The sequence below is a fragment of the Hypomesus transpacificus genome, chromosome 11 (genome assembly GCF_021917145.1).
Source record: "Hypomesus transpacificus isolate Combined female chromosome 11, fHypTra1, whole genome shotgun sequence".
Lineage (NCBI taxonomy): Eukaryota > Metazoa > Chordata > Actinopteri > Osmeriformes > Osmeridae > Hypomesus > Hypomesus transpacificus.
Genome location: NC_061070.1, coordinates 17,894,858 through 17,908,574, shown reverse-complemented (window position 1 = coordinate 17,908,574; position 13,717 = coordinate 17,894,858). Strand labels below are relative to the sequence as shown.

The 13,717-nt window shown below is 40.3% G+C and overlaps 1 protein-coding gene across 1 annotated transcript in view; it reads right to left on the bottom strand.

Annotated features, from left to right (window-relative positions):
- Positions 1-8,231, bottom strand: part of LOC124473519 (AT-rich interactive domain-containing protein 5B-like) — a 44,289-nt gene extending 36,058 nt beyond the window's left edge. Inside the window, exons 1-3 of the mRNA XM_047029037.1 lie at positions 8,182-8,231; positions 7,572-7,826; positions 1,113-1,347 (exon numbers count right to left, since the gene is read on the bottom strand). Coding sequence (XP_046884993.1) covers positions 1,113-1,347; positions 7,572-7,826; positions 8,182-8,202 — 511 coding nt within the window. The 5' untranslated portion in view covers positions 8,203-8,231. The remainder of the gene's footprint in view (positions 1-1,112; positions 1,348-7,571; positions 7,827-8,181) is intronic.
- Positions 8,232-13,717: the final 5,486 nt, after the last annotated feature.

Below are 13,717 nucleotides of genomic sequence, written 5' to 3'. Positions count from 1 at the left end.
ACAAACTCAAACACTATTGATTCCTCCTGTTGTAAAACGACAAAGTGTCCATTATTGATCTTCCCTTCCACTTTGTGCATGAGATTACAACAATGCAGAATGTGTCCAAGGGCAATATGATATTCAAAGGCCTGAGGCACTGCGCTCCCCATATAGGTACTGCACATGTAGACAATGAGAGACTCAATATATAATCCTTCAATAAACTATTCTATGAGGTATTGGTTCATTTTCTTTGGTTCAACACTCTTATGTAAAGGTTTTGATAATGAAAAAATGAATTATTAAGAGGCAATTAAAGTGTAATTTCAAGAAAACGGCAAGCTACTACCCACAGTTGTGGTATATGTGCTGGTTTTGAGCACTTTCTGAAAGTGCAAGTACCTTCATAAAACAATTTCACAGTGCATTACTTTACTATCTTCTAAAAGGGGTAAAAAAACATACAAAGCTTCAAAGGGAACACAAAGTTCTCCTCAATTCTTCTGTATGAATAATACTAAGAGTGTTTCATATCTGCAGTCGGTTTAGCATGACTCATCCAAGACTGCCGCTTTTTTATCTAGTGATTCATGTTCAATGCGGCGGTTAAATACCCCAGTGCAGAAATCGAATACATCAATGATTCTAATAGTTCTGCATATGACAAATACCAAATCGGAAAACAAGTCCATAGCGTGAACTGAGAGTAGTGATGCAGACTGTATACACTGAATCCATAAGAACACCAAGTATTACTCTACCATAACGTAATATCCTGAATTCGCAAAACCATCCTCCCAAATAAAAAAACACAGCTCAAGAAAGCTGCGGAGAAGATCAAGACTCAAATACAATTACAGAGTTGCGAATTCTACAATGACAATTGGGGGGGTCAACTTCTTCTCCAGGGCGGGTATCGACCCCCCCTACCTGTTGTTTTTACCTCTTTAGGGGGGGTCCAATTCTTAATTAGGGGGGTCATACCCCCCTGAAACCCCCCCGTAATTCACACCCTGAATAAAAACAGCATGGCCAATCGTAAACGAAATCCCTTCCAACTGACAAACGACGAGACGGCATACAGCAGACAAACAACAACACAAAGCAACACACATGACCAGTGGGCTCACCTATCTGGGCCCTCTCTCTCTGGATGTCTCGGAAGTTGAGGCCGCTGGTCAGGGTGCTCTCCCGGTACCGGTGCAAGGCTTCCCGCCGTCCGTTCGTGCCCAGCTCCCGTAGCACGGCCGGCTTGAGGGGCTCCGCCTGTAGCCCGTGGGCCCATCCCGAGAAGTCCGGCACCGTCCACTTCACCAGGTCCTCCAGTCGCACGATGACCTTCTCTGACACGGCGATGACCTCATGCTGGAAGGAGGCAGGAAAAGGAGACACAAAGTGTAAGGCCGGGAGAGAGAGACAGAGAGAGAGAGAGAGAGAGAGAGAGAGAGAGAGAGAGAGAGAGAGAGAGAGAGAGAGAGAGAGAGAGAGAGAGAGAGAGAGAGAGAGAGAGGAGAGAGAGAGAGAGAGAGAGAGCAAACCAGCACAAGTACATCCAAAGGTGAACTGGCATTTGGCACCTTGCTAAAGTAAATTTAGCAAGGTGTAATTTGGGGGGGGGACGGGGGTGTCAACAGAATTGCACTTAAAAAATGTTATGTTTCCAAGGCTGTAGACCAGCAACAGCAGGTTCTATTGCCGAAGTGGGGTTTTCCAAGTTGCTATTGTTGCCATCAGAGTCAGGGACAAAAAGAAAAACATCACACAGCAGCCTTTTGTTCAGATCTGATACCCTCAAGTAGGTTCCAGGGCTGTTTCTACTCCATTGAGGGAGATTAAAATTAACTTTTGTGTTTTGGAAGAACCGCTACTGCAATGGAAAAAGTCTCACTTAGAAATGTTGAAATGTGTTTCCATTTTGTGAAATAATGGGTGCTGGGCTTGTCGTCAGGCTGGGCAAGAGAGGGGCGGTGGGAGAATGTTATTGAGGCCTACAGAATCTGGAGGGCAGATGTGTCCATACAGAGAAAATTGAAAAAAAAAGCTTTCTACCATTTAATACGCATCTGTTTGTACACACATCTCCCCTAAAGCTACTGTACCTTTAAACACACATTGACACACACATGTTCGCACACTCCCGGCTGTACAGACACGCATGCGCATGCTCAGACATAATTTGTGCAGTCTGCCAATCCACCCATATCTCTCCACAAAACACACAGCAAATCCATAACAGTTAGTGATATTAAGAAAAAAATAAAATAAAAAGGAAGCTGTGAGGAACAGCTTCATATATCTGTGTCTTTTCAGTAAGTGAAAACATCAAACATGAGTTCTCAGCCATTCTATAATGAGCTGTCTAGAGCTGTCAAGTGGTTGGTGGTTGAAACTGGTTGCTGCGTTAGCTGGCTCCATGCAAGAAAAAATGTTTTTCTTTGCTCAAAAAAAGGAGGTCATTTGAATAATGTAAAACTCCAGATTTGTAACCACTGAGCAGTGGATAGTTGATGCCTGCAGCTAAAAGCAACTCGACTGAAATATACTTTACTCATATACTTTGATGTAATTGCCTGGTATATGATCCCTCAAAACAGGCAACTCAAAGGAAATACATGATATTTAATATCAGGCAGCCCAACTAAGATATCTAAATAGATTTCCCGGTATTGACTTCATACTAGATACGTTGTGCAACACAGGAAAAAAAGACACTTCTGCCAAACCACTCACTTTACTATGACAAGTAGTGTGCTTGTGTGTGGGTGTTTGTCTTGTGTACTATATGCGTCTATGCATTGTGTCACTTTCAGCATGCTAAAACTAGCCATCTCCTTTAAGAACTAGTTTTGCATGTTTCACAAACGGTTGACAGTCAACAGCTGTCAATGTAATACATCACTGGTAGATGAACAGATGAAACACAGTTCACTCAAACACAGTTGGCACACAGTGCTGTTAGTTTAAGGAGGGGCAAGATAAAAAACACCAAGCCACATATAGGGCAAAGGACATACAATGGCATGTGGTCACTCTCCAAAATAAACCAATTCAAAGAAGGGTTATTTACACACAGTGATGGACATGTGTCCTGATCTAAATCGCTGTACAGAGTAAACATGTGTGACATGTTTTGGGAGTTAAATATATATCAAGTACTGTAAATAAACGTTTGCAATGAACTGACCGTGGACCTATTATAGGATTTCTCAAAAGATGCTCATCTATCAAGTTCATGTAAATTGTATCCCTGACAAAAACAAGCTGTTATATTTCAATAACAGTCCGGTAGTTCCCCTAGATTGTATCATCCCATTAAAAGCCCTGTGACATCCATATCACTATCCTATACTCTGGCATGGGATGGGACACTGGGGTGTAATTTGGAACAGTGTGGGACATTCCAGAATGTCACCATTTTGAGGCGTAGCGTCACATTGGTTGGACAGGCCTTTGAGTCGAGGAGTCAGGAGGCTGTTGGCCGTGCCCGGTCACGCTGAGAGGGTTTCAGGCTGCTGGCCCGGGGGGTCAGCCCAGGAATTCCTGGGGCCAAAGGAGATTAGTAATTGAGTAATGGACATGGTGACATGAACAATGCTCCTTGGTGCGCTCCATGGAGAGAGTGAAACACAATATGAGTTCATTATCTATCCTCCTCTGGACTGACCTTGGCTACTCTGTCTCAAAGTAAACTCAACCTATCTGTTCAAAAAGAGCCCTGAGAGAGACATGGCAAGTACACCCCAGCCTAGTTATACTATTATTCATAAGCTGTTAATCATTAGCTTCTAGATTACAAGTCAGACTGAGAATGATTATTGTGGCTGACTGGTTGATTGTATGGCTGACAGTGTCAATGGTTCATAAGCTGGTTGTGAAAGCATTTCAGAATCGTTTTATTTATAGAGTTATGCTTTTCTATATTTTGTATAGACAACAAAGGCCGCAATGACATTGAACTTAACACAAAATGTCGTGGCAGCCTACCCACATTAGCTGTGTTTGGACAGTGTGTAATTAAAACGAGATGAAGAGACACTAAAACCCAAACTCACAGCTGAATGTTTGCTATATTATTTTGTCTGTGCGGTGCATAATCACAGTTTTAAAACACAACAAGCTGAAACAGTGCTAGGAGAATGAAAATATAGCAGGCACATTCAGCAAGAACCACTCATCTGAGGTTTCGTTCTTCCAAAGGTTATAATGATCCACTATAGCCCCGGGCTCCCTAGTCATGCATTATGGGAAATGTTTTGATGTTTAAGCGGTTAGTCAATGACAAAGTGTAAACCAATCTGAAACAGTATAGGCCCACCAATCTCTCGTGTTGAGAGAGAAGGCTCTGTCGTCAGTTGTAACGTATTATTATGCTGTATGTATATAACCAAACAGTTCACTTAAAATACCAAGTTGTGTGTGGAAATAACACAAACCAGTGGGATGTGCTTAAAGCCATTTCTAGTACATGGTTTTCAATTTAAATGACCCTGTTCAATCCTAAAAACCTGACAATAATTTACATGCTATTTTCAAGACGCAAAAGGAATTCACTTGAGGGCAATGTTCAGAGTTAATGGCTTTTTCTATTGGGGGGGGGCTGCCCCCCTACCCTGCTTTAAATTCCTGTCATTGTTGTGTGCATAGGGAGATTTGGTATAATATTCCCTGGCTATGAGAACAGTATGAATCTCTCATGAGTCTTTACATGTAACATGCCAACATGAACTGCGGGTTACAAGTCTGAACCACTTATGCGCTTACTAACTGAACTCAACCGCCATCCCAAAAGGCCAGAATTATCCATTATCTAAAATGAATCCCTCCAGGAATATACAATAAGTAGCAGATGAATACCATCTCGTTTCCCCCACAGACTGGTTCAAGGCACTGCAACAGTCATGCACTTGTGCCATCAAGCCAAAGATGTCTCTGGATAGCTTCCAAAGTGTTTTCCACAGCAATCAATACTACTGCTGCAGTTATTGCTGTGCCATCTCACAGTTTTTTTCACTTGGAATGGAGAAGAAGAGACTAGATTTTAAGGCGATAACATATTGTTACGTCCAAATGCAGAGGCTCACCTTTCGGGGGAACATTTCGAGTTCCACCATTTGCACTAACCATGAAACTTGGCAGAGATAAAGATCAAAAATTAGCTGCAGCGCAACCGAAGGGGCTTTAGTGCAGTAAGCACGATCTAAAACAGCTCTATGTTAACACAAGCCTAAAAACAGACTGGAATAGAAGCCAACATAGACATTAGAAGGGCATGAGAGACAACATTAAATACTATGTCACTCCATAACCAGTTTAACCCATGGCATGTGACTGTTATTTTGGGAGTGTGTGGGAGAGACATGAGTACTAAATATTCAGAGCCCGCAAATAGAAACTTTGTTATAAAGGGAACAAACTCCCGAAACACAAACTGCCTTGACACAGGACATAGTTCAGCTGCACTACTAACACTGAAACATCCACCCGCCCCCCCCCCCCCCCCCCCCCCCCCCCCCCCCCCCCCCCTCCCCCCCCTCAAACACATTCAAAAGCCTTGGATCGGTGCGAGAGGCTGTCTTCCATGTTTCCTCCACCAGTTCTTTTCATTCAGATCCATTAGGGGAGGTGAACAAGTGGACAGAGAAAGGTGGAAGGGAGGGCCGGTTGTCAGTGGAGGGTGAATAAGCTCAGTGGGAAGTCTGTTGTCACCCTGCCGCAACTGGGAGGAGCGATCACAGAACAACAAACATACCAGAGAAATACTCAGGAAATTCATTGAATTCGAATTCAATGAATTCATCAGCACAGATGAGGAGGAGGGATATCTTCAGAGATGTATAGATTTGTATCCGTTGGAGAAAACTTGTATGCGTTTTTTTTTTTCCTCATCTGCAGTCAACTGTGTACAATTAAAGTTCACTACAGTACAACTATAAGTCATGCACACAAAATATTTTAAGCTAGTGGAAGATTAGTTGACTCATGATATTTCTGTTATTATGCGGTAGAACAAGTCAGATTATATTTTATGTGAGTGAAGGTCATAAAACTGACTGAAGTTGTTAGATGAATCTCCAGTGTAATCAGACTAGGGCAACTTTTTGAAACATGTTCAATCAAGTTCCTTTGATTTGAGTCAGCAGCATAAACAGTACACTTAAACATTGTACCTCTGGGCGACGTAGAAGATTTTAAGAGGGATAAGCGTTCATCCAGACGCTATATTGGTATTTGAAGGCTAAATCCCTATTATCGTCAAACAAAAGTTAAATCACACCTCATTACTTCAGGCATGTTCTGAGTAAGTTTATTGATTCTCCAAAGACAACACTCTGGGCATTGTCCTTTGATCCTGAAATGAGTTGAATGATATTGTCCAGATATCCAATCCAGAGGAATGTCACCACTTTGCTATGCAAATCAGAGCTCTCAAGGGGCGGCGCTTACTTGTCCTTATTGCACGAGCTCGTTCCTAAATCGACACTACGTTTACAATCTGACGTTACGATACGTTTAGGGGCTAAATCTATGATTGGTCAAAGCAAATACCAACTAAAACCTAGGATTTGTTCAATTTACGCAGTGTAGAAATAGCCTACCTTTCTCATGAACAGGAAACGTGATACCTACTGTATTACTCAAGAGGAAAGAATGTAAAGCATCAGCACAATAGTCATGTCCAAGCGGGGCTTTGTCCTTTCCCAATGACAATTACAACCGCAGGCAAAATTCGTGTGACCTCAAAACATAGTGATCAGCTGAAAATTGTTATGCTATGTCACATGAATTGGCAGTAGTGACAATGATAAAACATTGTTATGATATTGCTAATAATAACACCTTCAGCAACTTATCACAGCCATTCGTCATCTGTTCCCCATAACACGGCGTCACATTTAGCCACAGTTAATCGTATTGTCACTGCCAACAATATCGAGCTATCTTTGCCATCGAGTAGCTCGCTCGTGGTGCAGTTAATGGTGCAGTTAATTTCAGTTGACATTATCATATTTTCAGGAATGCCAATGACTTTATGGAAATTATGCAAATGATTAAGTAGTTTGACGTGTTTCCACTTGCTTCAAAGACTGGGCAAATGTTTTGCACCACTGACAGGCAAGAAATATATAAATAATGTTTACTGGAGAACGTTTATGATCTCATGCATTCATTGCCATTTCTCAATTTCCGTTCATATGTCGCCATTTGACAAGCATCTTACAAAAAGATAACAACACTGCCATACGCGCTAGATTCTTGCGGATTTTCTTCTCTAATACAATTAACCCCATAGAGCGCACGAGCCTTATTGCGCGCAGCTGGACAGATTGAAGTGCACATTCAGCAGTTGACACTATGCAACGAACAAATAAGCGATAGCTTAAGTTGACAAAAATACTGCAATGGGTCAATCATTTGCTGTTTGTAATAGATCAATGTCAGTACGTCAATGTAAGCAGTGTCACTCTGACACATATAGCATAAAGGCTGTAAGGCTACGCCACATTGAATGCTTGGAATTAAATAATGATGTTATTCATTAGAGGGAGGAGAAGCTGTAACAGGCTTGAGAGAATAAAGCGCGTTGTTACCTCTCCGTGTTTTACAGTCCTTCCCAAAGGAGTATTCTCTGGTAAAAAATAAAGTTTGGAGCTTGATAAAAGTTGCTTGGTGGTTCTTTCCTCCCAAAGCAGCTGTAGCTCCGCTATGCAAATCGGGTCCTCTGGCTTACATCTCACGAAGAAAAAGTCTCCAAGGGACAAAATCCTTGGTTTACCGTTCCGATGAAATTTAAACGCCTTGTAGAATATATATGGTCCATGTAAACCGCAAGATGAGCCTACCCACTGTTGGGAAACAACAAAAAAGCTAATTAATGAATTTGTCATTGTATAGTAAACAGTATAACAGGAAAGACGAAACATTGACAATGCGCAATTTAGCATTTCGTGGCAAAAAACATATTGCTATGGACTACCACCTGCACACGGTTTTAGGACAGGGTAATGTGTGTTCAGTATAGGTTTTCAATAATAAAGCTAACTATTTAAGTTATTAACATGATTACCCTACATATGTATACATCAAAATACTTAAAAGTTTGGGTTATACTGCAAAACACATTGAAATAGTAAACGGATAATGTGTACAAATATACATGTAAAAATGCTATAAATGAATTGTTATTAACACATGTATTACCTTGAGTGAGTTCCGCTCCATCTTGACGTTCTGAATTGATTAAACTCAACACGCTCTCCAAACTTGTTGGCTTGAATGGATTGCCGAAGGTCCTGTAAGAACTGTATCTTGTTTCAAGTTTAAAAACTCGCTGGTATAAAAAATTACGCACGTTAAGATTTGTTTTTGGTTCCTAGACGTGATTTACGTATTGCAATGTTAGATAAAGTGTGTCCATTTGTTGATGAAAAGTGCACAATTAACATACTACACCCAGATAAACCTCTACATTCACAATTGCAGAAGATACTTGGCCGTGACACTTAATTGTTATTAATTTTTCACTTAATAAATTATTTTTAAGAGTGTATTATTCCTTTAATCAGCTGATATGTAAATTGCTGTTGAATTAACAAATAGTCAACAACCAAATTAAATGCATTTGTTCAGTTTTTAATTATCTATCTTACAGGACCTGTGTAAAGACGTTCTCCATGAAAGCACATTTCTCACAGTAATGATACAAGGGCGCTTGCTGTGGATGCCTTCAAGAAACAATGTAACATGAAAGTTAATAGGGCTATCAAATGTTTCCTCAAAAGGAAATGTGGGAAGCGGGACGTTCGTTATTGCTTTGAGGGAAGTTGGTCTTGGTAGGGGGTGCGTTGGTCTGCTGAAAATAATTGCTTTATCGAAACGTTTGAAGGAATATCTCTGTCCGAAATGGCAACAGCGTCACGATTTTATTAAATTCATTAGGCATTGAATTTAGCTGGAATAAGTCAATGCCAGAAAGGCAAGCCTGCTATTCGCCAGAAACCCTTTAAAATAGTCCTTAGAGATGCACAATTGATAACACGGGAACTAAAAGGTGAATTATGAAAATATTAGTTGTAGTTTAACACCCTTGTCATTAAAGTAGGCTACGTCTATAGGTTAAAAGTAGCTTATAGTGTAACATTTTCCTGAATGCCCACAGTCCAAGCATTTTAGTTGCTTATGCACAGTAAACACACTGTAGGTCATTCATCGATTGCTAAGTTCTTGAGTTGGCTACATAGCTGTTCATTTTCCTCCCACCCTTGCCCTCTTGTATCCGATAGAAAAGCTCCGAGCAACAGCGACATTTTTCTGACACTGGTTATTTTAAGTACACGATTACGCAATATGCTTTTTGAAATTACAGGGACGGAGCGATTGATCTCTATCCAGAGCTGAGTGTTTTCCTTCCTGAGAAAGTGACACATTTCCCACAAAGGACCGCTGGCTATGAGGATCTAAGACACTTGGAAAGCATGGATGGAGAATCAATAGCCTGAGAGATAATTTGCCAGGGCAAAATGTGAATGACCTCTATAAACATTAGAACAATAGACCAATCAGAACAACAATGGCGTGAAGGCTACTGTTTTTGAAGCAGTGTGGTTTAGCAAATCACAATTGTTATGAATCATCGAATGGATTTACCATGCATGCAATGTGCTTTTCCTGCAACGCGGGCTTGTTTAAGTGTAGGGTTGATTGAATAGCTAACCGTTTTCTCTTTTTGAATCCCCTCTCCATTTAAATGACAAAATCAATAGACTTGCATTAATGACAGGGGACGTAATGAGGTTCCTGGTCAATCAGTGGGACTACTTTATTCCTTATCTGGTAATTAAAAGTGCTTGTTGTCAATGGAGTCCAGCGGTGATCACCACATTGTAAGGCAAATATACAGCTTGATGTAAGGGTTGTTATAAACGATAACAACCCGTGTAACTCTGTATTTATAGAGAATATAAATAAAAGCACATGAAACTAGAAACATTTGAAAACAACTAATTGTTTTACCTGCATTAAAACATGACCCAGCTGCTGCTTGTACACATCACACTCCCAGTGGTATGCAGGCAGGCATTAGATAACACAAGAACCATTACGGACATTCAAACATTGACTTTTCGAGAAAATTATATTGGTTATCTCAATCCCTTCAATGCATGCAGAATGATGCTGGCATGTAGATCTTAACAAACTACAATAGCACAGCATTATACTGATAAAGACTTTACAAGTTGGTATAAACATTTCAGAATCAGAGTCTGTTAATACTCACACAGATACTAATAAATACTCTTTGTAAATCCATAAAAAATGGTTGCCTTATGAAATGAAATTACAGAGACGACTAGTTAGTTTAATGGGGTCATTCATTCAGAAATCCACTGTTGACTCAATATCAATTTACCATGGAAAACCAGCTTTGTGATGTCATTAAAAATCCATCAGGTAAATTTGTTCCCTGACACACGTATCAGATGTAACCTTACACCTGGGCTTTGTGTTCACATGATTAAATGACAAAGGCCAGGGTTAGCTAGATGCATTTAGACCCAGGAACAGGAGACCAGAGCAGTGCTACAATCCAAGTTTAGCCTATGAGCTTCATTATAAAGGTGGTTTAACATTTCAAACCCAATCACATGTGATCTCTGCATGTTCTTTTATGTTCTTGCTTGAGGCTTTGAAGACGGAACTGACTGTGTTTTACGTCAAAAGATTGATTCACTCACAGTGAAGTCAAGGAGAATTTCAGTTTGTGTTTGCCGGTTCAGATCTATTGAGCCTGAATAAAACATGAATAACCTTGGCTGTCTCGACAGCAGTTCATTCTCAAACAATTCAATGTACTACTAACTCTGAGCTGGAGATTACATTGTTCAATTTATATCTAAATAATAAATGTTTCTCATTTTGTCCCCGTTGTATGTCTTACAGTCTACTCTAATAATGAAACATACAGTATTAACCATAGCCTTAATCCCAAATACTCAAAGTCTACATACACAGTTCATTGTCCATTCGCTGCATGTTGTTGAACATGCATGTCATATGTCTATGTGCAAGTCGGTTAAAATAACTCATAAAATAAACATTGTTTGGCAAAGTGTGAATGGCTGCCATTACAATTCATTAATTGACTGCAAAATGCAATTTCACATTCACGGTCCTTATTACAGCTGAATTGTATGATAATGTCAAGCGAGTCATTTTATTAAGCATCACAGAAATGTAATCATACACTGTGGAGCTTATATTATTCAAGCGAACATGAGCGTTAACACCAGTTCGACTTTATTGCTGGCATAGCACATGTAAATTGCATCATAGAATATAAGTGCCTGATGAATCTAAATTCTAAAACCACCAACGAAATGGACAACTCCCCTGCCGTCAGCATGCACTATCGTTATATCCAAAACTGAGATTAGAATAATGAATTATGCATTTATGCAAATACACAGTGTTTAACTCACTGGTGTTGAGAGTGATTGAAAAGGCACTTGTATTGCATATAAGAAGCATACACTGTAGATTCATAATGGAACTGCAGTCAGTGAACCCTGGGGACATCAAACACCAATACTGTAAAGCATCACTCCAGGGGTGACTGCATCCCTTACTGGGGTGTAGATTCAGCCATCAAAGCCCAACTCTGCAAATCTTCACACTTTTGTTATGCACGTTGACTGCACACATCAAACAGTTGCAATTGATAAGTATTAGTCAGACTAGGTACACAAGTGTAATTTTATGATGGGGAAGCAACAAATCTCGCATTAATCGCTGCTCAATGTTTTGGAGCATTATAGCATCAGGCTGCTACTCAATAGCTGGAGTTAATCTACTTATAACCACAGTCCCTGAAAATAGCTCAATTAAAAAGAAAATAAACAACATCTAGATATTGTTCATAACCGCATGCAACATTGTTCCAATGCAGCGAAGAGGCAAATAATGCATTATGTTGAGAGTGTGGTGCTTAGCTGCCTGAGAAAAACCTCTCAGCATTAATAATTTATCTCATTTTATATGGCAATTTAGGAGTCACTTGAAGTTGCTATGGTGACAGGGGTATTTTGAGAAGGCTAATGACCTATGCCTGAAACCACTCTCTGTAAACTTTCCTTTTGGTAAATTAGACTGGAGTAGTTGCTGTCTAATACATAGAGAACACAATCCTTTGCTGATGTTTGGACGTTTTCAACAGAGGTCTGATTTAAGTTATAAATATAAATGTAAAACATCTGTGAGTTTATTGACTGTAAAGGGAGCAGAAGCTAAGCAGCAAGCCATGCAAGTCTTTGTTTTCATTCTTAACGTAGAAAACACATAGTTGTCAAGGTTATAATGATCCGACATGAAGAAGAGCAGCACCGTTTTTTTTTTATTATTGCAGCAAATCCCTTTCAATATCTCTATTTACTTCAGCTTACGTAAAGAATTCCACATTTGAAAGGCTTTGAAGACTCGCTCTGAGGCAAATCATATTTGTCCAATAACTGCGGAGCCTGTGCAGCTGTTGAAGCCCAGAGATTGAGTCATGTGTTATCCATTTATGTCCAATCGCTCCCAAGCAAATGCCTGACATGTGTGTGTTGCAAGAAAGGGCTTTCTGGAACACGGCGTGGATCGAGGCCAACTCTATCAAGACAGTTTAGCCACCTGTCTCACCCTTGACCCTGTTGTTCAAAGACTATTTACATTTATGATTAGTGTGCCAATGTGTTTTTGTCTTTTCAGGGTTTGTCAACAGAAAAGGAGCAAATGAAGGAAGAGACAGACTTTGTGCTTGTTTACTCTAAAAGGGTCATTATTATGAAAATAAATGTGCTGCTTTTGTTCTTTGAAAGGCTCTAGTATATATTGGTAATGGAAACAGATGTTGATTTTCCGTTAAATGTCCCCAGAGAAAAGGAGTGGTCGATGAATGTTCCCTCAACTTGCTGTTTAACTTCAGACCAACTAATTGAACGTGTTATAATGTATTAATCTTTCAGTTGTATCTTGCTGACATGCAAAATATTTGAAATATCCACCCTCACGTTGGTGGGCATTGGTCCCAGAATCCAGGCAAAGGAATTACTGCCATCTGTTGGAATTTGTGGAAATTACATTCACCCAACTAAACCAGTGTTTACAGAACCTTCATGGACATTTGCCATTATAACATGTTTACCATCTGGAGGTCATCACCTGTGAAATATTAATGGCAAATGTGAAAACAAACCCCCTGGTAAAATGTGGGGTAAACAAGGGTTATAGTGCTGGAGGGGAACTTTCCCACGCATTAATGGCCCCTTTGGTGTATCTGGGGCACCACAGAAGAAGAAAATCTCCCCCCAAAACACTCAGTTCCAAAATGCCATCCAAGACCATGCCAACAGCGAGTCTCCCGGTCCTGTCCTACATCTATAAAGTTCAACAATGGATTTTGGTGTTTTAAAACCCATTGACACTGTATGACTATGTTTAGCCTGTGTTCTGCTCCTCTCTCTCACCAACTGTCTCTGGAGGAGGGGATCCCTCTCTGAGTTGCTCCTCCCAAGGTTTCTTAAATTTTTTCTCCTGTTGGGAGTTTTTCTGGAAGTTTTTCCTTGAGGGTTTAGGTTGGTTGAGGGGCAGTTTTATGGGCGTATGTGAGGCCCTCTGTGACATGCTTGCGTGTAAAAAGGGCAATACAAATACATTTGATTTGACCATCAACTGTGCAAGGGATTGGCCTGACACTTAT